We start from the raw sequence: 27128 nt of genomic DNA, 5'->3' as shown, positions 1-27128 counted from the left end.
AAAACCAAAAAAAAAAAAAAAAAAAAAAAAAGAATCATCAACTGATGGGTTCTTTGAGTGCAGGATTAATGCCTCCAGCTGGTGAATGGCAGGGCCAGACTGAACCCAGGGACTACACATGTGGGGTGTCCCCTCCTTGTACCTACTGCTCACACTGGGAGTCTGGAGCTGTGAGCAGCACAATGAGGCCTTGCCACTGCTGCCTTTGTTCTGTGCCACCTAAAACACTGGCCGTATCCACTTTAGACCCAAAAGGATAGGACCCCAATGCTGAGCCTTATGTTCACAGGAGGGCTGGTGCTAGAAGACTGCCTCAGCAAGCTTTGTGCCACATTTAAAGAGACATCCAAGCTGGGCAGTGGTGGCGCACACCTTTAATCCCAGCACTCGGGAGGCAGAGGCAGGCGGATCTTTATGAGTTCGAGGCCAACCTGGCCTGTAAGAGGTAGTTCAGGACAGGCTCCAAAGCTACAGAGAAACCCTGTCTCGAAAAACAGAGAGAGAGAGAGAGAGAGAGAGAGAGAGAGAGAGAGAGAGAGAGAGAGAGAGAATATAGATCCAGGCTGCAGCTCCAACCTAAGAAAGAGCTGATTGTTTCCCGAGGGTCAGGTGTCCCTTGGGAAGCACACAATCAGTGGCTGGTGGAAGAGATGTGCAAACAGCTTTGTTTTTACCTCTGGGTGAAGTGAGCACAAGTTTACAACCTCAGACAGCTGAGAGACTCTTCAGCCTCCTACTCCCTGAAGCCCAGTCTTTGCCCTAATAACCTCATGAGCAGAAAATGTTATTATACTAAGGAAACTTGATCAGAGCAATGCACTGATGCTTTCTTTACTTAATCTATATTTCAATTGTAATTCCCACACAGCTAGGGGTGTCCATGAAGACTTGGGACCACTAAGGAAACTAGGCTCAGGAAGTTAGATGACTTGCTCAAAGGTTGTGCAAGACGCAGAGCAAGACAAACTATTTGCCAAATGTCACATTCTTTCTCAAGTTCAGTCTCACCATGTCAGACTGAAACTGGCTTGAAGAATGAGGTGGACTCATATGACACTTGAAGAACCACGAGCTGCCCTGCCCCTAGACACTGCTCTCAGATTTCACCTGTGTGTGCACAGCAGGAAGGGGCTCCTTGACCCCTTCCTCACTCATTCTGGCGAAGACAGGTTTCACCACACCTCAGCTCTACATTCTGGGACTCCACTGTTAGCCTGGCCAAGGTTGTGATGGTTTAAATGAAAATCATCCTCCACAGCCTTGGCTATGTGAACCCCTGGTCACCAGCTAGTGATGCTGTTGGGGGACGACTGTCACTTGGGGCTGTGGGAGTTCACAGCCTTGTGCTACTTTCAGTTTGTGCTCTGTTTCCTGCTCCTGCGACCACTCCTCCTCACCATAATGGAGTCTATCCCTCTGGGACTGTGAGCCGAAATAAGAAAGCTGATTTTGGTTATGGTGTTTTCTCACAGCAGCAGACAAGTAACTGACACATAGGCCTTAGGTTCTAGCTTGATCAACTGAGCCCACCCCTAAGTTTAGGCTTTGTCCTGCCTCCTTCTGCATGCTGACTTCCTATTCTGGCAACCTTGTGTTGCTTGTTGTCTGAGGCGTGGTCACTACCTCAGGACTAAGACCTGGCCCACACTGGCTGCTGCAAGGTCTGCTGCAGTTGTTGGCCTGTTCTGTTAAGACGTCTGATAGCGGCCATGCTCAACCAGTGTTCTGTTGTCACACACTTGGGTTCCTCAATCTGCACGCTGGCCTAGATTCCCAAAATCCTTAGCTCACCTGCGACTACAGAGAGCAGGAGAAGGCCATCAGGAGCCACAGTCCCTTGCAGGCCCAGAGCTCTGTCCTGAAGACATACTTTAGATTCAGCTGAAAGCAGAAGATATCCCTGGATGCTCTCTTCCCTACCCATTGGTCCAGCTGTCCCATAGCAGACTCAGATAGAGGGGCTGGGGAAGAGGTTTATTCCTCCAGAATAGATCTGGTCCCCTGGGAAGTCCTGGACAACAGCCCACTTAAAAGGGCCTCTTCAGCAAGGCAGTGCTTCTCAAGTGGAAGTAGACGTCAACAGGAAAGCTTTGGTCACTCATCTGTCCTAGGCTGACTACTGCAGATAACTCCCGACAGCTGTAATCACGGGCCAAGATGGCAGACTCGCTGTGCCACCTCTTACCTCCTGAGCTGAGCTGTGACCCTGTCTGCAGGATATAGGGTGAGGAAAAGGAGAGACCCTGATCCCCTCATCTACCTTCTACAGCTTAGTACTTAAAGGTGTTTTTTAAAAAAAGATTTACTTTATTTTTATTTATGTGTATGTGTCTCTGTGGCTGCAGAGTGGGTGTGGTGCTGCACAAGTATCCATGTAAAAACTAGGAGTGCTGACATATACCTGTAACCCCACAGGGCAGGACTGTTACCTGTGAGTCCAGCCCCTGCAGCAGGCCATACCCTGGCAGCCACCCAGGCAAGAGATGAAAGAGAAGAGGTAGGACTGGGTTCTCCTCCTGACAGATTTCCTCTCAGAACACAAAGAGTTGCTAGGGAATAGAGGCTGAGCCTCAGCTGAAACCAGAACCAAACTTGTCTGCTTCAAGCCCACTGGAGTATGAATGTTCTCAGGAAGGAGTGACTTCTCCATGCTGGGGAAGTCTGCTTCCCAGCCCCAACTCCAAGTGCCACCACCCACTCATTCTTCTTAAACATCTAGTAAATCAGAGGATGCCCTTTACCCTTGACGTTCACAAGGTGGGAACTACAACAGCAAATAAACAAGAAGAGAGAGTGAAGAGGGGCCAGTCTCCATCTCTGGGCTCAAAGATGTAAGGAGAATGCCTGCTGGAAATAGGGCAGGAGGAGAGAGGAAGCTGGCTGGAGAAGATGGTGTGGAAAGCCCTGAGGTAGCTGGAAGACAGTGGGAGGGAGACAGGAAACTGAATCACCCCTAAGAGAGAAGTCAGCACTGGGCAGGGAAGAACCAAAACACACCCAGAACCCACTGAAGGCGACAAGCAGGTACGAGCAACCTCCTCCACCCTTCACAGGCTTCCTCTAGACTAAGTGAGCTTGCTGGACATGGCGGTGGTGCATGCCTTTAATCCCAGCACTAAGAAGCAGAGGCAGGAGGATCTCTATGAGTTTGAGGCCAGTCTGGTCTACAAAGCTCTAGGACAGCCAGGATCACACAGAGAAACCCTATTTAGTAAAAACAAAAACAACAAGAAAAATACTGAATAATCTTATTCTTGAAACTGAGGCAAAACTGAAAAAAAATGTAACTTGTCGTGTTTTCGCTGACTTAAAAAAATCGCTACTTTGGAGGAAATGCACCTGCGCAATATATTATTAGTCTTCTACTACTTTTGCTGATGTGTGGGTCATAATGGTCATCTGGATGTTTTTTTTCAAGTATTAGTAACTTACTTTTTTTTTTTTGTTTGTTTTTGAAATTACTGACCCTTTGGTGATCCTGTAACAACAGAAGGCCCCAAATTCTACTCTGAGATCATGGTAATGTCCTCATACTTCCACTCATTCCATTTTTTAGGAAGGATGACCTTGAACTCCTGATCTTCCTGCCTCTAGCTCCTAAACTGGGGTTACAGGCATGCATCCACACCTTTCTCCTTTCCTTTCATTCTTTGTCTTTTTAAGCAACTTTCCTAGGTGTGCTATGATTTCTTCAATGACTCTATGATGGTTTGTGAAGATAAGTATGCACATGCAAATCATGGGTAACTCTACTCCCAGCACCTTTCCACACCTCCAAACACCCTGTCCAGCTCCTGAATACCCATCCTCACCCTGTCCCTGGGGAGGCTGACCCGAGACCTGCTCTCCCATCTCTACACCTGATCACCTTGGGAATAAACTTGCTTTTGAAAAATCTCCTTTTGTTTTCAGTGGCTGGCATACTATAAGGAACAAAAGAGTTCTGCTTTAGGAACATACTCCTTAAACTGCAGTGCTCCCTCAAGTGTATGTGCACACACATGCATTTGTTCATGTGTTCAAGTGCACATGTATCTGAGGTATGTGTGTACATGTGTATGGGTGCACGTGTAGGTCAGAGGACAACTGCAGGGTATCATTTCTCAGGTGCCATTCAACTTTTGGGGGGGGTTCTCACCAGCCTAGAACTCACCCATTCAGCTAAGCTGGCTGGCCAGTGAACCCCAGGGATCTGCCTGTCTCTGCCTTCCTAGCCCAGGATTATAAGTACATATCATCACTCCTTTTGTATGTGGGTTCTGGGGTTCACACTCAGGTCCTCAAGCACTTTACTGACTGAACTATCCCCCTAGGCAGTGTTACGTTCCTTTACAGACGACTCCCATAATACCTGTCTTTGATTTAGGATTTGCTAAGGATTCTATCATCTTCAGGAATGCTGCCCTTGTGCAGGGGGAGGGATGAGGAGAGAGCAGAGGAAAGAAGAATCGGAGTTCAGATTCAGAGAGAATGAACCCAATGTAGACAGCTCCCATCTCCTGCCATTACCCTCACACCTGGCCAAGACGCTGAGACATGGACGAGCCAGGTCATGGGTGCCCAGGTACAAAAAGTGCTCTGTGCCTGGCCTCTCACACTGAGTAAGCTTTTGTGATCACTAGGGCACATTATGCATGTTTGTCAGGCTCAGAAGACAGGAAGAACACAGGCACAGAACAGTCTAACCATGGCTCCACTGTTGACACTTCCAGATTCCCAACACTCACATAATTCTTGGCTCCCAGTCGACATGCAATGAATACCTGGTGAATAAAGATGGCTGACAGACTCTCTGACGATCCTTCAAGCAATGGCTGAGAGCAGTGGTGACAAAATATTCTTAGAAAGCAGCAAAGGTCTATGGTTCAAGAGCCCATACCCAATAAACTTTAAGACAATAGAGCAGGTGAGGTATTCTGGGTCACCAATAGTGGCTGGGGTAAAGAGGACTAGAATATACTGGGTATCAAGTGAGCTATGCATTGGGTCCTGTGCAGAATCCTTCTCTTCACGTCTGGAAACTGTCTGGCCAGAGCTGTCCCCAGAAATCTGATGGGATTAGACGGGATCCTTCATGGTCTGTGGAGAACCAGGCTCTGCTCTCCTTCAGTCCTCCCATTAGCCCTCAGTCTCACCTTTCAGAGCCTGTCTATTCCTGGCTGCACTCTTCTAGCATGCTTATATGCTAAGTAAGGACAGGTAAGTAAGGGGCTACAAGTCCTCTAGTCCCTCACCTGGGTGTTTTGTCTAACTTTACATTCTGAGGCGGGCAGATGAGGTGAAGCTGCCAGCTTTTCCTAATGGGGGTCTCCTACTCCCTCCCTATCACCCATGAGACGCAGCACAGCAGCCTCAGCTCCTCTGGGACAGAGTGCAGGCTAAGTTTCCAGCTACCATCTATAGGAAAGGCATCTCCTGCCTTTTGAAAAGATGGAACCTGAGATCCTGGGACTGCCAGAGACAAAGGACCTACACCTCTCAGTAACACCTGATGTAATTTCTGGCCAGCAGACGACAACCACCTGGTCTGAGTTGGGCAGTGCCCCAAGCCCTCTTGAGTCACTCTCCGCTTCCCTTGCTACCATCTCTCTAGCTGTCTATTTTTCCTTTCCCTTTTGGCTAGAGACTAGGCCCTTCCTTCTGTATGGGTATCATTCTTGCTGCTATGCAGGTAAGTGTCTATGTAAGAGTTGAATCTGTGATCCAGGATCTGGCCACTATAGCGTTACTAGGTCTAAGCTACAAAGGAATGGGTAGGAAGACTGGAGCAAACTCCCAGGACAAATGTCCCCCAGCCCAGGACTCTAGCCCTTTTAGTATATTATGTTCAGTCTTGGCCACACAAACACCTCCACATCCATACTCATAAGGCAAAGGCAGCTCCTGTGTCAAGTTCACCAGTGGACAAATGCTAGACTGCCACCGCCTTCCACCTTTTTGTTTTTTGAGACAGCACCTCACTGCCTTGGAACTGTTATATAGACCAGGCTGGTCTGGAACTCACAAAGATTCACCTGCCTCTGCCACCTGAATGTTGGGATTAAAAACATATGCCTGGCCACCTCCACATTTTAATGCTGGTTTAGCGGCTTGCTTAAAGGAATGCTACATGAATTTTCCAGTCTTTTCTGCCTGATCTCTGGCACAGCAATTTAGGCTTAGCTGCTGTGCTCAGATCTTATGTGTCGGCTGATCTACCACTCCTGATAACTCCAGCAACAGACCCTCACCCCTGAGTGCTGGCCCTGGGCTAGACAATTATAATTCAACTCCTTGTAACCAGCAGACACTGCCTGGCCCAAGAGTTCAGGCTGTGAAAGCCCTGCTATACACAAGGACCTCTCTTACAGACAGGGAGACTGCTTCCAAGATGGGAGAAGCCCAGGTCACACAGGGAAAAGAACCGACCAACCCTTGACATTGGTCTTCAGAAATAACATGGCAGAAGAGAGGACCTCTTCTAATTTTGACAGATGAAAGCTAGAGATTTGTTGCCAGTGAATACCCCTTCTCTTGTCTCCCCCACCGTCTCCTTTCATGGAGGGATCTTGAGGTCCAGGGATAGGGTAATGGCTTGTCCAAGGTCATGTCCACATCAGAGCCAACACACAGCCAGAACCCAGACTCCAGTTCCCAAGTCGAGCACCCCATCCGCAGGCTTGGCCTGCTCAGGTAGTCTGCTTAGGCAAGCAGTTTTCCTAGTAACACTTTTCTCCTCTTTCCTAAAAACTTATTAAAGCAAATAAAATTGATCTTAAAATGAACCTCAAACAGAGTAAATTACAGTAACCATCTCATACCTTTATGGCTTACAAAGTATTTTCATATTACTTTGGGGGATTAAGTTGCCTAATTCTCCAGTAGGATATATTAGTTTTCCTTTACAGGTAGGGAAACTGAGTCTCAACTTGGGAAAGGTGGACATCTTGCATGGGGTGAACATCTTGTAGACCTCTACTGTGCACTACAGCTGGAACAGGAGCCCAGGCCTCCCAATGCCAGTTTATCCTGCCACTTCTGCAAGGACGCTGGATGCAGTAAGAGATGCTCTCCCCAAGATGCAGCACTCAGTCCCCCTACCCCAGTTCCAGCAGTTGGGAATAGAGAAGAATCCCAGGAGGAGCAGGAAGGAGAGGGAGGGGCTCCGTCACCTACAGGTCACTCTGCAAAGCACGGTGCAGTCACAGTGGCAGAAGCAGAAGCAGTGAAAGGTCCACTCCCTGCTGACCATTACGGGCAGGGTTCCTCGGCACAGTCTGCGAGGTGCCTTTCGCATCCTGGCCACTTACCTCCTCTTCCTCAGCCGTCTGGCTGGTGCAGTGGTAACCGATATGCTGTCCTGTGGGCAAGTGGGCTTCACTTTGTCAATCTTTAATGAAGCTTCCCAGCTAACCTATCAGAATCCTCCTGGCTACCTGATTCCAGTATGCTTATGGGCCCTGAGGGACTGCAGACCCCTTGTAGCAGCTCTGCTCATAGGCCTCAAGGATACCAGGTGTCTCTCTGAAGGAACCTCCCATCCCAGCTCTCCTCTTTCCCTGATGGAAGTGGGGTATGTATGCAGGGAGGGAGGACCGGTGAGCAGACAGAACTCCTGGGTACTGTGTAGCTTTGTCACTGGATCTCGCCTAGTCCTCCTTAGGCCTATTGGTTCTTTGTCACCTTTTTGTCATCTGCCTTTTCTCCTAAGATGCTCCTGTCATTCCTGAGTTTTTCCTAGCATTCCCAGTTCCAAGTTGTGTGTAGGAATGGCTAAACCTGGTAGCAAACATTCACCTCCCACACTATTCTGCCATTCTTGCTGTCTCGGGCAGTGCCATGCCTCAGTGCTGCCATGCCTGTGGGTATAGTGACAATGTCTTCTGTGTGTCAGGCTAATGTTCCTGTTCCTGCTGCGCCCTGCCGGGTTCACAAACTGGCTCTGCAGCTGTTGTAGTTGTTTCTTCAGGGTGTGACATGAACATTACCTTCCAGAGCAGAGCTGCTATGATGGCTACAGAACACCTTGCTGGCAGCTATGGCACAAGACAGGTCAAACAGTGACAGCAAAGTCCATGGGAATAGTAATGGGAAGTATATACCAGGCCCTGAGATGCTAGACATCATTGTTCCTTCCTACCCTCTAGCTGCTCCTGCTCCCTAGGGGTTGCGTGGGGTAGTTTTAACTGTCAACTTGACAGCCTAGAGTCACCTGAAAAAACAGTCTGGTGGGTCCAGAAAGTTAGTAAGAACCAGCAAGGATGCATTTATTTGCTCTTCACTCTCGAATGCGGCTGTGACTAGCTGCTTAGCTTCCTGCTTTTTGATGTCCCTGAAGGGATGGTATGTGACTTTGTAAGCCAAACAAAACGCTTTCTCCCCTGGGTTGTTTCTGGCCAGGATGTTTTATAATAGCAAAAATGAAACTAGAGCAAGGGTGTCAAAGCATATAAAGAGGGAGAAGGCTGGCTGGGTGGATGGCACTTTGTGGAGACGGCAGCTATAAGCACACTGGTCTATGCTGAACCTGGATGGAGCCAGTCGGTACCCTCTATCTGCTTGTTTTAAGACTCCTGGGAGGAAGTAACACAATAGCAGCTCTCTACACTTACTGCCTTCCCTTACTACTCAGGTGGCTGAGGCAGTTGCTTCCTTCTCTGTCCTCCTTCATGTGGGCTTTTCTGAGTGGCCTAAGTCAGTTCTTGCAACCGGTAGTGCAGAATGTGGTCAACCAATCTTCCGTGTACCCCAGCACCCCAGGGTAGGGCCTGGCATAACAACAGGGTACCCACACTCTATATGGGATACCAAAGTTAGCACTGTTTACGAGAGATGTCTTTTTCCCCACATCAACTGTGGTTTCTCCTGCTTTTGGTCTCTGCTATTTCTCCTGAAAACTGTTAGGTGCACGTTCTCTGGTTTGTTTACATCTAAGCCTTTTGTGCTATGTCCCACGGGCCTCTTCTCAGGCTTGCCTCCTTAAGCCTGTGTCCACAGGTTGAAGATCAGAGATGTAGTCCTACCTCAGCATTCCTTGGACAGGGAACTGTAAAGATTCCACAGTGCTTCCCATGGGAAACACTCATTCTAGGATCTGAGGCCTCTTAAACTCCTGACCTAGCTTCTCACTACCTCTTCTCACCAGTGACCCTACTTAGATCAGTCAGCTAAGCCCATGGCCTCCTCCCTTCTCTAATGTATGAATTCCCTGGAGCTGCTCCTCATAGTGATACCCGTTCCCTTTGTGCTTCCCTGGAGCAGCATGCAGACACGCCAAGAACATATATATTATTTCTAAAGACTAGGTCTTGCATTGTAGCTGGGGCTGCTCTTGAATTCATCATCTCCTTGCTTTGGCCTCATGAGTCCTGAGCTCCTGAGTCAAGTGGTAGGATTGCAGGTGTGTACTACCATATTCAGCAAAAATATATATGTCTTTTTTTAAAGTTTAATTTTTATTTTATGCATATGAATGTTTTCCTGCATTTATGTCTGTGCACCAAGTATCAGGAAGGCCACAGGACTAGAGTTATAGATGGGTTTGAGTCCCCATGTGGGTGCTGGAAATCAAACCTGGGTCTTCTGGAAGAGCAGCCAGTGCTCTTAACCACTGATCCATCTCTCCAGTCCCCTCGGACAACTTTTTAACTGTCAATCTTCTATCAATCCTCAGCAGGAATGATGTTAAGGTATAGGTATGAAGTTCATGTGTTGAAGGAAGGCAGTGCTATTGAGGCATAGTAGGTTAAGGAAAGGGCAAAACTCATTAACAGGTAAAGCAATTGACAAGGTCCCAGCAATGGGCTATTAGGATGTGCGTCAGTGGTGTGGCTCTGCAGGGTACATCTTGTCTCTGGAACTCTGTCCTACCTCTCCCTGCTTCCTGGCCTCCAAAAGGCGAGCACCTCTTCCCCATGCCATCCCACCATAGTTTGCTCTATTACAGAACTGAGACTTCTGAAACCAAGCTGAGTCCAACATTCATTCCTCTTTAAGTCCTTAAAGCCTTTATCACTGTAACAAAAACTTACACCTGCCTGCCTGACCCAGGAGCCTGCTCCATCTCCTTTGCCTGCATCCCAGCCCTTTACTCTAGAATCCCATAAACCCTTAGTTTCCTTCCATCATGGCACATGACATATATCCACGAGTCTCCCTTCTTTGACTGGCTGTAAGCCTGGTGAGTGTGGGACCATGTCTAATTCATCTTGCTGTGGAAAGCTACAAATCCCAGAACAGAAGTTCAGTAATTCACAGACTACTCATTCATTCAAACAAATGACAGTTGTTAGATGCTAGCGAACCAGCCACAGACACAAACTGCTGCACAAACTTTTGCCTAGCTTATAATCAAGAGACGAGGCAGGCAATAAGACATATGAAGAAAAATATAGCAGAATGAGAGAACCGTGGTAACGTGTTATAATAGGCTAACATCTGGCTGGGCAATGTTTAGGTAGCATCTCCAGTGAAGTGAGGGAACAACTGTGACCTTAATGATACACTCAGTGTGTAGGTCCTGAATCGAGCCCTTACATTTCGGGGGAATGGTAGGAGACCAATGAATTTACATAAACACACCGTGGAGTAAGGAGAAAGAATTCAGAGAGGCAGCCAGGACCAGAGCATGCAAACTCTGTAAAGTCGTGGACTTCATTCTGAGTTAAGACTGATAGCCCTGAGAGCTCTGAATGAAGACCAGGTGACCGGGTTATACCTAGAACTGAAAAGATCTGCTTGCTGTGTGGAAAAGATACTCAAGTGGGCTACATGCAGAAGTAGTCAAATTGACTGGGTGGGTGTTTAAAAAAATATTTGTTTGTAATGAAACAGGTGGACAGGCAGCAGACAAGCAGGTGGACAGGCAGACAAGCAGGTGGGCAGGCAGCAGACAAGCAGGTGGACAGGCAGACAAGCAGGTGGACAGGCAGACAAGCAGGTGGACAGGCAGACAAGCAGGTGGACAGGCAGACAAGCAGGTGGGCAGGCAGAAGACAAGCAAGTGGACAGGCAGAAGACAAGCAGGTGGGCAGGCAGCAGACAAGCAGGTGGGCAGGCAGACAAGCAGGTGGGCAGGCAGCAGACAAGCAGGTGAACAGGCAGACAAGCAGGTGGGCAGGCAGCAGACAAGCAGGTGGGCAGGCAGACAAGCAGGTGGGCAGGCAGACAAGCAGGTGGACAGGCAGAAGACAAGCAGGTGGGCAGGCAGCAGACAAGCAGGTGGGCACAGGGCCTCATAATCACATACCCTATCTACTCTAGAAAGCAAAGGTTGCATCTCAACTTCAGGACTTGACTTTCCAAACCCTAAGGATGCCTATTTACTACAGTATTTGTGTTGGCTCTTTTCATACAAGAATTGAAGCTGGCAAAAAGCTACTTGTGAAATTATTATTGTTGTGGTTTTTGTTTGAGGCAAGGATTCATTATGTAGTCCAAGCTGGTGTTAAATTTGAGGCAGTCTGCCTGCTCGGCCTCCCAGGTGCTAGGATTACAGGTGTGTATTACCACACCAGATTTGGAGGTGTTCTTCAGGAAAGAGATTATACATGCTATGAGAGAAAAAGAAAGCGGATATAAATGAATTCTCCACTTACTCTAGAGTCTCTGCCCACAAAGATGGGCCAAGAAAAGTTTTCATAATTAGCCCCCAATGAGGGTGTGTTATCATTAGATAGTGTGCTAGCTACCAGGCAAGCAGAATCTCTTTGGGAGGCAGTCTGATGGCAAAGACCTCAACTGAAAACTGAAGTCTCTCTCACTAGTGTAGCATTCAGCAAATCAGGAAATGCTGTGACCCTCTGCCTCCTCATTCTTAAAGGAGAGGCAATAGTTCCTAACATCTCTTTATAGGATGCAGGAGATACTATGAAGACAGGGAAGCTAGGAGACTGGACAATGGCATTGTGGAAAGGGAGGCTTTTTCCTTTCTGTAAGGAGCTTATGACCGTCCCAGAGGTGTCACACCAAAAATGTTAGATCCAAGGGGCCAGGGCTCCAAGAGCAACACAGATTGAATGTGTACAGTGCTTCAAGCCTTACAAGTCACACTCCTGTCTCTCTTACCACCATAACTCAAGCCTCAAAAAGGCAACAGTATCTACTATCTGTCTGTCTGTCTATCATTATTTCTGTGTGTGCATATATGGAAGTCAGAGCACAACTTTCATGAGTTAGTTCTTTCACTCCATCATTGTGGATTCTGGGGACTGAACTCTGGTTGTCAGGTTTGGCAATAAGTACCTTCATCTAAGCCATCTCATTAGCGCTTATATCCACTTAAAAGATAAGGAAGCTGACTTGGCATGGGGGTGTGGGGAATGGATTGCTTTAGGCCCACAGTTGCTAAGGATAACAGTGTGTGGAGCAGATGCAGCTAGGGTCTCCTGCCTCCAGTCTGTGCCCCTCCTGCCAACTGCCTGTGTTGACTATATGTACCTCACCTTAGCTGGCTGCTCTTTGAGTCCCAGAAGGACAGGAGTGCATCAGATGGCTATGCTCTGGCTCAGTCTCTCACAAATTCTCTCTGGGTATGTGGTGTGTCAGGAGCCTGAAGCCTCAAAGGCACATTGCCATCAGTGTTAAGGAAGTGACTCTGGTGCTGGAGAAGGAGACAGTCTGTCTCTTCTGGGATGTAAACTGCAGGTGAGCCAGCAGCTCTTTAAAGGACAAGGCCACAGCAGGAGGATGGTGATGCTCAGAGAGCAAAGGTCCCCATGAAGGATACCCTAAAGGCCAGGCTCAGTCTTTCCTCAGATCTTTTTTGTTTGTTGTTTATTTTTTTTTCCACAAGACAGTGTTTCATTGTAGCTTTGGAGCCTGTTCTAGAACTAGCTCTTGTAAACCAGGCTGTCCTCGAACTCACAGAGATCCACCTGCCTCTGCCTCCCGAGTGCTGGGATTAAAGGCGTGCGCCACCACCGCCCAGCTCTCCTTACACCTTGATGTAAACTCCCCGCCACCTACCCGCTTCCCTCAGAGACCATGTCCCATCATCCTGTGTGCCCCAGGGCACTCTCAGCACTGTCACACGAGTGGTTGCTGATGAGAACTCCTGCCTTGTAAGGAGAGGGATTTCAAGCAGTTGTGGTGACTTTCAGGTGACAAAAAAGTCATACAGTGTCTTATGCTGCCCTTACAACACCCCTGTGAGGTAGGTGTGACAACCCATTTCACAGATGGAGAAACAGTCTTGGAAAGGGTGACTTTCACAAGGGCTGAAGAACAGATCTCTTCTATGGGAGATCTGGAAGTTTTTGTGCTCACAGATCAGCACTAGGGGAAATAAGAATGCTAAACTCACAGGGCTGTCCCTTCAAAGCGAGGGACGCATAGCTGGTTATCCAGCCAGATAACCTTTGCGGTATCTGTATAGGAGACCACACTGGATCTTCCCCCAGACTTTTTTCATGAGCTCGTCAATCTATAGGACCTAGCACGGAAGGTGTGACATGTCGTCAATCTATAGAACCCACCTTTTTTTTTTTTAATTTTTGGTTTTTCAAGACTGGGTTTCTCTGTGTAACAGCTCTGGCTGTCCTAGATTTATGGGTCAGGCTGGTCTTGAATGCGCAAAGATCCACCTGCCTCTGCCTTCTAAATGCTGGGATTAAAGGCGTACACCACGTACACCACCACACCCGACTAGAACCCATCTTTATGTAAGGTGACATAGGTACTTTACAAAGTGTTTTGTTTCAGTCACACCTTAAACTTTATTGTGTATATAGGATTGAGTTAGTTATCACCAGGAAAGTTTACATCAAGTTGTGCTATGCTTAAATATGCCTAGACTAAACTATTCAGGGTCAGACTCCTGCAGTTTGAACCAACACCAGCTACTCAGACCACACTATTTCCCACAGACTGTTACTCTGCTGGCTATGGTGGTCATAGAGACTCACACATTGTTCAGGTCTGCATCCAAAGCTCCTTTTGCAGTACACACACCTCATGGCCACAGTCACAGGTCTTTCACCAGGATTGTTGATGGGATGGTGTGCTTCTTGGTTTGGGATGGTGCTCAGCAGGCCAAGGTGACGGGTGCGATTTCTGTGTGAGACAATTCCATTGACCATGTCCCTCAATCACAGATAGCACCCCTCACCTTGAGCCCAATTTCACAGGTGGCAAATGGTGCTGGTGATTCAGGAGCTTCATCGTGGTCTTCAGAAGAGGATGCAGAGGCAGGGAATGTGGAGTATGTGTGCAAGGTGCACAGAACGACACAGGAACACATGGTGAACTTGCTCGCTCACTCACTCATTCATGAAAGCATAAACCACAAACACATGTTAATCTCTTTGGGATGCAAGTAAATACAGATATGGAAGGCAAGGCACTTTGTCCAAAGGAGCGCATAGCCTAACCCAGCCAACCAAGAGTTCAGGCCAATGGGATGGCAGTAGTGTGTTCACAGCTAGGGAAAGGATCCAAGGTTCTTTGAGCATCTGGGATGGCTTCACAGATAGAGCAATGCAAAAGACAGGCCACTAGCAGGAGAGTACTGGGCCAAGGCATGAAGTAAACTAAAGGTGGGAAGCATTGTGGAGGGCTGCAGAGGTCAACAACTTAGAAGCACTGACAGGCCAGATGGAAGTTTGACCCTCTTCTGGAAGGTGAAATGAAGGCTAACTTGTTAGGTCTCCTCCTCACACTTCAGGAGAGGGATGATAAATGTATGGGACTGAGGGATCTGATAGAAGCTGGGAACAAACCATGATAGCAGAGTTTTCCTGGAACACAGCCCATTACACATTGTTCCCCAAACATAGTCTAAGGCACCTGAAGCTGAGTTAAGGACTAGGTGTTTGTAAATGAATCCAGATATGCTACATCCCCTGATCCTAGCTTACTCCTCAAGTCTGGTCAGGGTTACTGAGGGCTCCTAGACCAGATGTCATACTAGACTGGTTTTTTGTTTTGTTTTTTGAAACAGGATTTCTCTGTGTAGCCTTGGCTGGTCTCGAACTTGGAGATCCATCTGTGGCAGCCGCCCAAGCGCTGGATTAAAGCTGTGCACTGCATCATGCTGGATTTTGATATTCTAGAGATAAAAAGTCCAAACCAACTGAATCCATGTGCTGTGCCAAGTGATGCTGTCAAGACAGAAGCAAAAAATACAGCACCATTGGAATACATTGGGGAGAGTGAGGAACCCTGGGATTCTGAATGTGTCAGGCAAGTAAGGAGGGAGGTGTCAGAGGTGGGAAAAGCACAGCGGGAGCAAAGTGTGGCAAGTGACGGGTATATTCTTGGCATGGAGGATGATACAAAGACCCTGCTTCATCTGGCAGCCATATCTTTAGTGACATAGGTGACAAGCACAAAGGTCCAACTTTTACAGTGTGGCCACTAGGGGGCAGGGCAGACGGGATGAGGCAGAAGCTGGGAACAAAGCCTGGGTAAGTGTGTGATCTTGGTTCCACCAAGCCCAAAAGGAAACCATACCAACAGCCAACAACCACACAAACAGTTCAGGAATTCTATTTCTTTGGGGGGGGGGAGGTAACTTTGATTAAAAAAAAAATTGTGGCAAGCAAAACTGAAGCTGATTTCAAGAAGCTCTGAGATTAAAGATTCCTCCCAGCTTTTCAGAGAGGAAACAAATTATGCCCATTCACAGGTCTGAATGGTGCCATTCACAAGATGTTTGGTTAGACATTCCTTTGGCAGACTCTTTGCCCTGGACCCAAGCATGTTCAGTCAGTGGGCCACTAGACATTGAAAGAGGACCTTGCATAGGGGTGGGGATGGTGTGACTGGAAAATCTGGGGAAACATTGTTATCAGCCCTAGGATGGTCAGATATTAATAGCCATGATATTATTACATCAAGCCACGTATGAAAAGAACATACCATTATGTTCTGAGAGACCACTTTACATCGCTTCGAGTGGCCCAATGTAGATTTCCACTAAGCTGAGAAGATTTAGCTTTTCTTTCTTTAGCGTCCCACTCTGTAACATCAGTAAAGCAGAACTATTTGGTTATTTCAAGGTGAGATCCTGGAGTAGTTTGCTGACCCCTGGTCCTCCTCAGACAACCAGTCTGAAATCAGTCAAATCCAACCCCAAACCTGCAACCTTGTCTTTGAGTGGTCATCTATCTGCTCTAGCTCCTGCCGCTTTTCAAACTAGATCTAACATATAGAGCTTTCTCAGGCTGCAGCTTCTGGTATCAGATTCATGCTTTAAAAAGAGTCATCTACTTACACGGTGAGCTTGGACACACCTTCATGGCTAACCACTAACTTCATGCTAAGGCTATTCTGACCAACTTGTCTCTTGTCATTAGAATTTTCACCTACATGATCTCATTTCTGGTAGGTATCACATTTCCAGATGGGAAACTGAGGCTCAAGTCTTGCCCAAGGTCAGATGGCCTGTCAGCAACAGGAGGGCTGCTCCCCTGTGAATTCAATTTCTTACCATTGTTGCAGCCACTGTGACTCAGGCTCATGGGGGCAAGAGTCTCCCCAGTATGCTGAAAGGGAGAGTTCTAAATTCTGGATATGGTAGTCTGCCTCTCAGAAGAGTCTGTGGTTCCTGCACTATACCTACTGGGAAAGTCTAGATGGTCTTCATTAGCCAAGAGCCAGAAGGGAAAAGATGTATGCACTTACCTAATTTCCAAAGCCCCACTCTGACTCCAGACTCCAGAAATAAAGGGCATTTCGGACCCAGACTGTCAGGGATAATGGAAGAACCCTCTGGTGTGGACCTAGCTTTATTCTACGGTGTAAGTCTTATCCCAGATTGGATGCTAATCTGTCACCTACAAAATGTAAACTTGAGGCAGGTAAACACAGAATAGTTTAGTGGCCTGTGACCCTATTTGATTTTGATGTATGCACACCTCTCTTATAGCAATGCAGTTAGCAGCCCAGCTTATTAACCTGCATGTATAATACACACATCCCCTCTCTGAACACCCTCCTAAAACCTCAGAACCTCCTCAGATCCCTAACTGCATGATAATAGACTACATGTACCCCCTCTCTAAACAGTAGTATAAATTTCTCTGCCTTGTACAATTATCAAATTTAGAGTTTCTATAGAAGTGTATTCCTAATATACCCAGGTAGGTAGGAAGAACATACCTACTGATCTGGCCTAAACTGGTTTTGACTGCATAAAGCAAATTTGTCCAAGTAATCTTTTAGGAAGAACCACCTATTTACTACCTTATGGCAATGTATATTGGGTATGTATATCATACCATTAAAATCTGACGCATTATGAGAAGAGACATGCACAGTAGAAAGATTATGTGACCTTATCTATCAATCAAAACAGAACCACCCAAACTATACCCCTTAGTAACCAGTTCCTCCTTTGATTGAACCCCATAAGAGGAAGCCTCAAACAGTAACTGGGGCCCCCGAGTGTCTTTCATATTCAGTCTTGACAGTGTTATTCCTCTTTAAACTGCACTATGACTTTGCTCCACATAAGTTATCTTGCTATAGTTGGCAAATCTGTGTGAGCCCTGATTTTCAATTAGATAAGAGGTCAAGAACCTGGAAATATCTGGCCCAGACCCTGTCCACTGGTAACAAACTTGGCTTTATGACAGGAAAGGCTTTCCCAGTTCTAACTCAGCAGACCCCATCTGGGGCTAGACATCTGCCTTTGGAAATGTCAGGTGAAGCTTTGAGGGGGAAGGAGGCAAAGTCCCATCATTTAGGTGTTCCACTCTCCTGGATTAACATTACTGCAAGATATCTGTGAGTTCTGAGAGAACTTAAGTCATCTGAGAGAATGCTGGATGTGGGGACAGAGAGTGGCTTAGGGTGGGGGAACAGCCCTTAAGGGCACAAGGCATCTTACACAACAGTCAGGTCACATAACCACCCCTGGTGTGTGGCATTCTGACCATCTACAGATGCAGTGACATGCTCAGGACCCAAGCAGCAAAAAAGAAATTTGAGTCAAGGTAGGCTGGTTCTTCCCACCATGCTGCTCTAGTCTGATACCCCTTGTCTTATTAGGGTTTCTACTGCTGATGTGAAGAGACACCATGACCACAGCAATTCTTATAAAGAAAAACTTTTAATTGAGGTAGCGGCTTATAGTTTCAGAGGTTTAGCCCATTATCATCATGGTGGCTAGGAGTATGGCAGCGTGCAGGCAGACACGGTGCTGGCTATATCTTCATCAGAAGGCAACAGGAAGTGGTCTGAGACACTGGGCATGGCGTGAGCATATATGAGACCTCAAAGCCTGCCTCAGTGATGACACACTTCCTCCAACAAGACCTCACCTACTCCAACAAGGCTACATCTAATAGTACTACTCCCTTTGGGAGTCATTTTGTTTCAAACCACACCTGCTGTCTCAAGATTAATGGAAAAGCAATGTTCTTTCTCACCCTGTTTGTTTTCTTTACAAGTCAGCAAGTGACTGGGACCAAGTGCTCGCCACATTTCCTCCCTTTGAGATTCAGTTTTCCTCACTGTGGGATGGGGCACTGCTAAGTAACAATGAAATGAGACTACAGTATGGAACAAGGAGGGAGTCTGATTTCATGTAGCTTCCTGGTCAAGCAGTTCTCCAGCCTCTCAGAATCAAAGCTCTTCTCTATAACCAACATTTTGAACTGTATTATTACCCTGAAATGCAACTCAGGGATTATACAATTGCTCTACATAGGGCGGTGGTGGCGCACGCCTTTAATCCCAGCACTCGGGAGGCAGAGGCAGGCGGATCTCTGGGAGTTCGAGGCCAGCCTGGTCTACAAGAGCTAGTTTCGGGACAGGCACCAAAGCTACAGAGAAACCCTGTCTCGACAAATCCAAAAAGAAAAGAAAAACCCAGACGTGGAAGAAGTAACTAGTTGCTCTACATAGATGAAAAAATCTGGGAAGTACCTTAAGTGTTCTGTAAAGGGAGGCAGAGAAGTGGTCTTAATAAAGCGTCTACTGCATATGTAAAAGGTCAGACACACCTACAGCAGGGAGACAGAATCAGAGAGCTGCTTGCACCCGCCCACAGACTCTGAGGAAATGTGGCTGCCACAGAGGCATTTGTTACAGGAAAGTCATCTGGATGACAAAAATATCACAGCTACAATGCTAGAGATAGGGTTTTCCAAAACAGAAAACAACTCTCAGTTAAGTTACAAACAGGATCAAACATAATTTCCTTTGATATATGCCATAGTTATACTCCTAGAATATTTAGTACATTCTAGAACTGTTCAAAAATAGTCATTTTTGTTTCTTAACACAATTGGGGGAGGGAGGGGCAAAAAAACAAAAAATCTGTTTTCTATCTTCATGACTTTGTTGGTACAGGTGAAGCAATTCTCTCCTCCACCCCCACCTCCACCCCAAGACAGGGCTTCTCTGTGTAGCCTTGGCTGTCTTGGAAGCTCACTCTATAGAACAGACCGGCTTCGAACTCACAGAGATATGCCTGCCTCTGCCTCCTGAGTGCTGGTATTAAAAGCATGCACCACCACCACCCTGATTTAAAGCAGTTTTTCTGTGTAGGCTTGACCTGTATGCTGCAATATGCTTGGCGGGCATGACCTGTCCACTACATCACCTTTTTGTTCCCACGCTTTCCCTGTGAATAACCTGCATCTACACCAACCCTGACATTTCAGAGTCTATCCGTGAAGATAAAAAAACAAAACTCTGAGCTCTGCAGTACAGTGGTCGAGCAAGGTTAGAACCCTGAACTCTGTGGTGAGCAGTGGAGTGGGGTTAGAACCATAACTCTGCAGTGCAGGAGTGGAGCGGGGTTAGACTGACTCGCAGGACTCTGGATGCTAGACTCTACCTACTGGCTCAAGTGAATTAACTGACTCCCATAAGCTAATTGGAAATGGCACTATTAGGAAGCGTTCCTTTGCTGGAGTAGATATGGCCTTGTTGGGGGAAGTGTGTCACTGTGGGGGCAGGCTTTGAGGTCTCTTATGTTTAAGATATGCCCAGTGTCTTAGTTCACTTCCTGTTGCCTTCAGATCAAGATCTAAGAATGCCGTGTTTGCCTGCATGCCACCATGTAGCATGGTAATAATGGACTAAACCTTTGAAAATGTAAGCCAATTAAATGTTTTTACTTTGTATGAGTTGCTGTGGACAGGGTGTCTCTTTACAGCAAAAGAAACCCTAACAAAAGATAGAAGTCGGTACCAGGAGTGTGATATTGCTGTGATAGGTTTGCACATTCTTTTGTTGGAAGGAATATGGACTTTGGAACTGTGGATTAGAAAAGCAGTTGAACACTTTAAGTGCTGTTTAATGGGTCACATGGAAGACAGTGATGCTCAGTGTGATATGAACTGTGGTTGCCTGGATCAAGAGGTTTCAGCGGAGAAGAATGCTAGTATGTAGCTTAGAGACTGGTCTTGTGGTATTTTGGTGAAGAATGTGGCCACTCTAGCCCTTTTTGAAAGGGTCTGCCTGAGGCTAAAGTGAAGAGATCTGGATTAATTCCATTGGCAGAAGGAATCTCAAAACATCCTAGTATAGACTCTGTCATATGGTTACTACTGTTCATGCTTGTAAAGATTTATAATGAAACAGAGGAAGCTGAGCAAGGAAAAATACCAAATGTAAAATTTGAGAAGAGCACCAGGACATAGAATGGAACTAAGCGCTGTGTTCAAGGAGATAGACAGATTAAGAAATGGAATAAAGGGAGTGGCAACCTCAGGGTGAGATCCCACCCAACTAAGTTTCCAGCTTGTGAAAAGGAGCTAAAGAAAAACTTAGGGCCAGGTGTGGTGGTGCACACCTTTAATCTCAACAGCGGAAAGGCAGAAGCTGGCTCTGAGTCTGAAGCCTGATCTACAAACCCAGTTCCAGGACAGCAAAGTGTAGGCAGTGAAGGGAACTACACAAAGTTGATGAAGATGTAATTGAATAAGGGGACCATATTCCAGCCCCACTAAGCAGCAGAACTTGAAAACTTCAGTGACCTGGTTCTGGCTTTAGAGTTAGAGAGTGACTAAGAAAACACCGAGGCCAGGCATTTATCAGGGGTGTGCCTGCATAAAGGCTTAAAGAGGCCATTTCAAGAAGCTTGTGAAGGTAAATCCTGGATTGCCTTGGAGACCCTAAGATGTTGGAGATGCCAGAGTTGCGGGATATCTGTCAAGGAAAGCTATTAACAGAAAGTGGAACCAACCCAAGAGAAAGGACTATGTTGCAGTCAACAAAAGCTGAAAGAAATTGGAGATCTGAAGAGTACTTTGATACCAGATATGAAAATGCAGAGTTTAAGAGTTTGCCCAGCTAGTTTTAGGTCTTGCTTTGATCCAGTATTTCCTCTCTGTGCTCCTTTTCCCATGTTTTGGAACAGTATTGAATATCTTGTGCTATTACATGTTGGAAGTATGTGATCTGTTCTTTGATTTTGATTTTATAGGGGATCACAGTTAAGAGATTGCATGAATCTCAGAAAGGACTTTGAACTTTGGACTTTTAAATACTGTTAAATGGGGACTTTTGAAATTGTATTTTGCATTATGATATTGTTACAAGCTTATGGGGGTCAGGGAATGGAATGTGGTAATTTGAATGGCCACTATAATCTCATACAGAGTGGTATGATTAGAAGGTGTGCCTTTGTTGGAGTAGATGTGGCCTTGCTGAAGAAAGTGTGTCACTGTGGGGGCAGGTTTTGAGGTATCCTATGCTCAAGTTATACCCAGTGTCTTGGTTCACTTCCTGTTGCCTTTGAATAAAGATTTAAGAACTTTTAGCTCCTTCTCCAGCACTATGTCGCACCATGATGACTATGGATTATACCTCTGAAAATGTAAGCCACCCCAGTTAAATGTTTCTCCTTTGTAGGAGTTGCTGTGGTCATGGTATCTTTTCACAGCAATAGAAACTCTAACTAAGACAGTCTCCCTGTGCTGGAGGGTGTCTGAGGTAGAGAGGGAACTGAGCAGGACAGAGTGTAGAACAGTGGTCAACATCTCTCCTTGCTTGGGGACTAGTCAGACCAACAATGCAGACAGAGACAGTCTGAATGCTTTCTGGAAGTAGTATCAGCAGTTCAAGAGTCAGCAACAAGACAGACACTGACACTAAAGTCCACCTCATTCTCCTGCAAGGGACTGGAATGATAGCATGAACCAGCCTTGCTGGGCTACCTGAGATCTGATCTTTAATATGAGAAGCCCACCAATGGCTGCAACATGGGCACAGCTCAACAACCTGGACTTGTACCTTCCCTGACCCCTGGAAACACAGCTGTAGAAGCACTGGATTCCAAACCAGAAGACCTAACTTTCACTCTCAACTCCAAACAAGATACATACCTCTATTTTGGATCTCAGAACCCTTTCTAAAAAAATATGTATCACAGTAGGCTGTCCTAAGTGCTTTAGAGTTTAAGAACAAAAACCTCTATACTCCAACTTGTCTTCTTGGGAGTTCTTGGCCCCTCGCCTCAACTAGGCTTCTTGGTTGGTGAGAACCATTTCTCAGGAAGAGCAGGAAAAGGCCACCTGAATAAGTGGCCTGGGGAAAAATAAAAATTGTAGGCTTTGAAGAGAAAGTCCAAGTATTAACTATTTCCATAATTACATGTAACCAGGCCAGAGAAGTTTCTCTCTCCAAGTCCTACCTGAGCCTAAGTACCATCTGTGGCCATCACACCATGCCTTGTCATATGATACCCAGGAAAGCTGGGTCACATGATCTGTAGGGCATGCTCCGTAGTTAGCAGCAGACACAGATGGCAGCCACCAAAGTTAGGCTGTAGCACTATTTCCACTAGTGGGAGCTTCCAGAGCAACCCACACAGGGATCTTGACTTCCTTAACACTGAAGGGAGTGGCATTAGAGCCAAATAGCCCTTTCCACTTCAGGTAACTTCTAGATATCAACATCTATAGAAAAAGCCTCAGTAAGCCCCCACCTCCCCAGGACAATCCCTGAACTCAGAGTTTTGTTCTCCAGAACTGTGAGAGCTTCTGCTAGCTCTAAGATACCTTACCTCTTCATAGGCAATGGGAAACACTCTGTAACTGTTACTTTAACTGTTTTGTACCTGCTAAATTGACTTTAGTTACCCTGGGTTAGGCCTGAAGTTGAAGACTGGGTATCCAAAAATCACTGAAACAAGAAGCTAGATCCAGTAGGTACCTGATAAAAAAAAACATCAGCAAAGTTGCTTTGTCAAGGGTCAAACATCCGAGAATCTCTTCCATGGAGAATTCAGACAGTAAAAAAAAAAAAAAAAAAACAAAAAAAAAAAAAACAAAAAAAAAAACTATTCTACTATACTTTAACCTCTTCCAGAATAATGTGAAGAATCATGAGTTAATAGTGGTTTTCAGGTCAGACATTGAGATGCATACCTGCAAACCTACCACTCAGGAAAATGAGATAGGGAGATTGCAAGTCAAGCCCAGGCTACACAGGAAACCTTGTCTTTAAAACAGAACAAAACACTAAAACAAAGCTGGACAAGATAGTGCTCACTTGTAATTCCAGTATTCCAGAAGCTAAGGCAAGAGGATCAGGGGTTAAGGTCATCCTTGGCTTTAGAGGACCCTGTCTCAGAAAAAAAAAAAAAATAACCACCCACAAAACTAAACAAGATAAAACAAAAACAAGCTAGTACATCTCACTGTGGAGAGAAAGAATCAAATAAAAGAAATCATTTGAGGCACAAATGTTTGCTTTTCAGCGCCCAGAAAACAGAACTATGAAACAACTTGGTTCCAGTGTTGAGTTTCAGCAGTTATGGTTATGGGATTTCTGAGCAGTTACTTCCTCTCTGAGCTTTGGCTTTCTGGTCCAGAAAGCAGGGAAGGCATCTGAGATAACATCTCCCAGGGATATGGTGAGAGTTAACCAAGAGCCTGAAGACACAAAGACACGCTTTAATTTTGGGGGTAGGCAAATATAGCTTATTTTAAATGGGACAGCTAAGTGGCCTGTGCCTGCAGGCCTGGGAAGACCCCAAGTCCATACCCTGTCTATCCACATACTGAGGGGTAGGAAAAGCTGATCAAGACTCACCTGTGGTGATGGAGGTCTACAGGAGACCTCAGAAGGTCACAGGAACCAGACACCTTAGAAGAAAAGATTCCCAAGGGGGAACAAAAGGGGTATGTCTGTTTATGGGGTGCTAGATGCCACCCTAAGCCTGGGATCCTGCACAACTTTGGGATTCAAGATGTCATGCTACAAGCAACTATACAATCCATATGATTTGGGCAATCAGTTGTACACAGAGCAAACAACTGTATAACCAGAAGTTCAAAATCTGTCAATACTACACTGCAGTATTGAAGGCTATGTGGCTGCTGAAGCCTTTGGGTCAAGGGTACCTTTCTTTCAGGTTTGGTAACTACTGGGAGTTGCATGTAAGCACACCATAGATACATTCTTCACATTTGTACATGACATATCAGCTGCTGAGAAAGCTCAGTCAGCAGTAGCCACTACCAATGCTAACCAGGCACACTAACTCTGTATCTACACATCCAAACTGGCAGGCTCCATTCCAGCATCAAAAAGACCATTTGTTCAGTCCACTGGGGATGTGGGCCTGTGTTAGAATTGACACCATGTGACCCTAATAAGCAATTCCCTCATAATAGTTCACCACTACAATACCTGGAAAGAATCTCTGTGAGTTCGAGGCCAGCCTAGAACTAGTTCCAGGATAGCCAGGGCTGTTACACATAGAAACCCAGTCTCAAAAAAAAAAAAAAAAAAAAAAAAAAAAAAAAAAAAGCAGGGCAGTGGTGGCATACGCCTTTAATCCCAGCACTCAGGAGGCAGAAGCAGGGGGATCTCTGTGAGTACAAGGCCAGCCTGGTCTACAAGGTCTACTAGAACAGGCTCCAAAGCTACAGAGAAATCCTGTCTCGAAAAAGATTTTAAAAAAATTAAAAAAAACAAAACAAACAAACAAGGCCAATGCCATTCCTAGTAAGCTCTCCAGCTGCCCTGTGCCTATTCTCTAATGCCATGCCTGCCTGCCTACTGCATGTTCCCAAACTCCCATCACAATGGTCATGGACTCTAACCCCCTGAAACTGTAAAGTTATAAACTCCTTCTATAAGCTGCCTTTGTCTTAGCACAACAAGAGAAGACTCACACATGACTTACAAAACCTCACTCCATATAGTCTTCTTAGCTCACAAAATCTCTTGAAGTGTTTAAGTTGAGCCCAAAGCACCAATATATCAGGCTCAGTATATGTTCAAATGTCATCTCCCTTTAGTAGCATGGGCACCTGTCTCCTTCTGTGTTTTGGTAGTGGGGGTAGCAGCAGTGGTGCTGGCTGCAGGCAGTAGCAATAGCAGTAACATAATACACATGCTGAATCAAGAGATGACAACCTTCTAGCTCATTTAAATGTAAGAGCAACTCTCCTAGTCTGCATTTGTAGTCAGGGATGCAGAGGCCCAGGAACCTTCAGTGAGTTGCTCAATGGTTTCTTGACTGGGAATGCAGCAAACGAGAGCTCAAACCAAGTAAAGTGGTTCCAAGCCTGGTTCATAACCACCGTGCACTGCCACCACTGTGCTCCACCAAGGTGAAGATGCCTGCCAACTGTAGGACCAACTGAGGCCAGCAATACACCCTCATAGGGAAAGCTCAGGTCCTTCCTCAAAGCTGTCAAAAGTCACCAACAGTTTGGTGTAACTCCTCGATTCTGGGACTTTTGCTAGTCCCACTCCCAAGCCTTACAGGGCCCAACTTGTCAACTTGTCACGCTTCCAGTTTCATCTAGCTGCTCTGCACCCGTACACAGGCCCCAGACACACTGCACTGTGGGTTTTTTCTTTTGACACATGCAAGCTCTCCCACCTCTACCTCTGCAGCAGTAGCTCCCTCCTCAGCACACCCTGCTGAGTGTAGTCCTTGTTCCTTTGAGCTTCAGCTCTCATGTCCCCACTGCTGTCAGGGCCTCTCTTACAGCCCAGATGGGCAGTTATTGTTTTCTTTTGTAGTCCCCAAGTACTTTGCACACCTTTTATTCCAGCACTCACTGTAGAACATTAAAGTTAGCTATTTATGAATCTGTGAACTCTAAATCCTAAAGTGGTTAGGACTCCATTCACTTCTTAGCTATTCTGCCATGTCAGTATGTGTTCTGGAACACAGCAGTAGCATGGCTAACATACAGCACATCTCACAGAGGGCTTCAGGAGCACATTAATACAAACCTGCATTTCACAACAGCACATTAACCCTCTTCCTTATTCTTAGTCATTACTGTGAACCTCAAGTCAAGTAACAGGTTTCTGAGGGTCTACATCATGTCAGTAAATGAAGTAGCAATGTCAGGATGTTAGACAACCAGAGCTGGGACACAGACAGAACAAGAGAGAGCCTCAACATCCAGTAAAGACAACGTCCTGCTTACCCCCTTCTTGGGAATTCATGATGTTCAGGGCAAAGAGCATCGCATTGGAGAAAGTGGTTGCCTCTTCCTTACTTGCAAAGTTTAAGCCATAGACCTGACGGGCATCTCGCCACTGATGGAAGGTGGGTGTTGCCTGATTGTACTTCAGCCCTTTCACGATTGAATAATTGATCACAACCTGGAGGAGAAAAGAGAGAAATACGTGTAAATAAATTAAATGTAAGTGAGCTGGAGGGAGCTGCCATGGGCAAAGATACTGTATCCTTTCAACCATGGGTAGTGTGGGGGATAAGGTTCACAGGAGGGAAAAGGTGATCAGGCATTTCAGGCTATAATTGAACAGCTGGAAAACTTGTTATTTCACTTAACTAGGTCTGAACTGGGAGTAAAATTCCCCCGTTGGGTTCTGGTCCAGACCCTGTCTCTTGGCTGTGCCACTTAGGGAATCAATGCTGTTTTCTAAGGTTCAGTTTCTCCAACAATAAGATGAAGGTACTAATGCTGCCTTATTGACCTTGTGGGGATTCTGAAAGGATCTCCTGGTGCCAGCTATATCTTAGCTACACTTAATCCATATCTTCTAGATATGAAGCTCCTTAAGGGTAACAGTCTTTTGCAGTTTGATTTCAATTTCCCACAGCCCTATCAGTGTTCAGAATTCATAATAAGTTCTATTTTCAATGATGACTTGTAGAAATATATTACACACACATACAGCCTAACAGCTATTTTTGTTATTAATCACCAATAGACATAATTGGTGTAGGAGGTTATTCTGTTTGTGTGTTGCTTTCA

At 46.1% G+C, this 27128-nt stretch overlaps 1 protein-coding gene across 6 annotated transcripts in view; it reads right to left on the bottom strand.

Moving 5' to 3' along the window:
• Positions 1-27128, bottom strand: part of Evl (Enah/Vasp-like) — a 152417-nt gene that overhangs the window by 12853 nt on the left and 112436 nt on the right. For all 6 annotated transcript variants that reach the window (XM_050154731.1, XM_050154734.1, XM_050154729.1 and 3 more), the window contains one exon: positions 26334-26511. In XM_050154731.1, coding sequence (XP_050010688.1) covers positions 26334-26511 — 178 coding nt within the window. The remainder of the gene's footprint in view (positions 1-26333; positions 26512-27128) is intronic.

The sequence above is a fragment of the Alexandromys fortis genome, unplaced genomic scaffold (genome assembly GCF_014885135.2).
Source record: "Alexandromys fortis isolate MF-2015 unplaced genomic scaffold, M_Fortis_MF-2015_v1.1 scaffold_91, whole genome shotgun sequence".
NCBI classification, from domain to species: domain Eukaryota; kingdom Metazoa; phylum Chordata; class Mammalia; order Rodentia; family Cricetidae; genus Alexandromys; species Alexandromys fortis.
The sequence above is the reverse complement of the archived record's forward strand: the minus strand, read 5'-3'. Positions and strand labels throughout refer to the sequence as shown.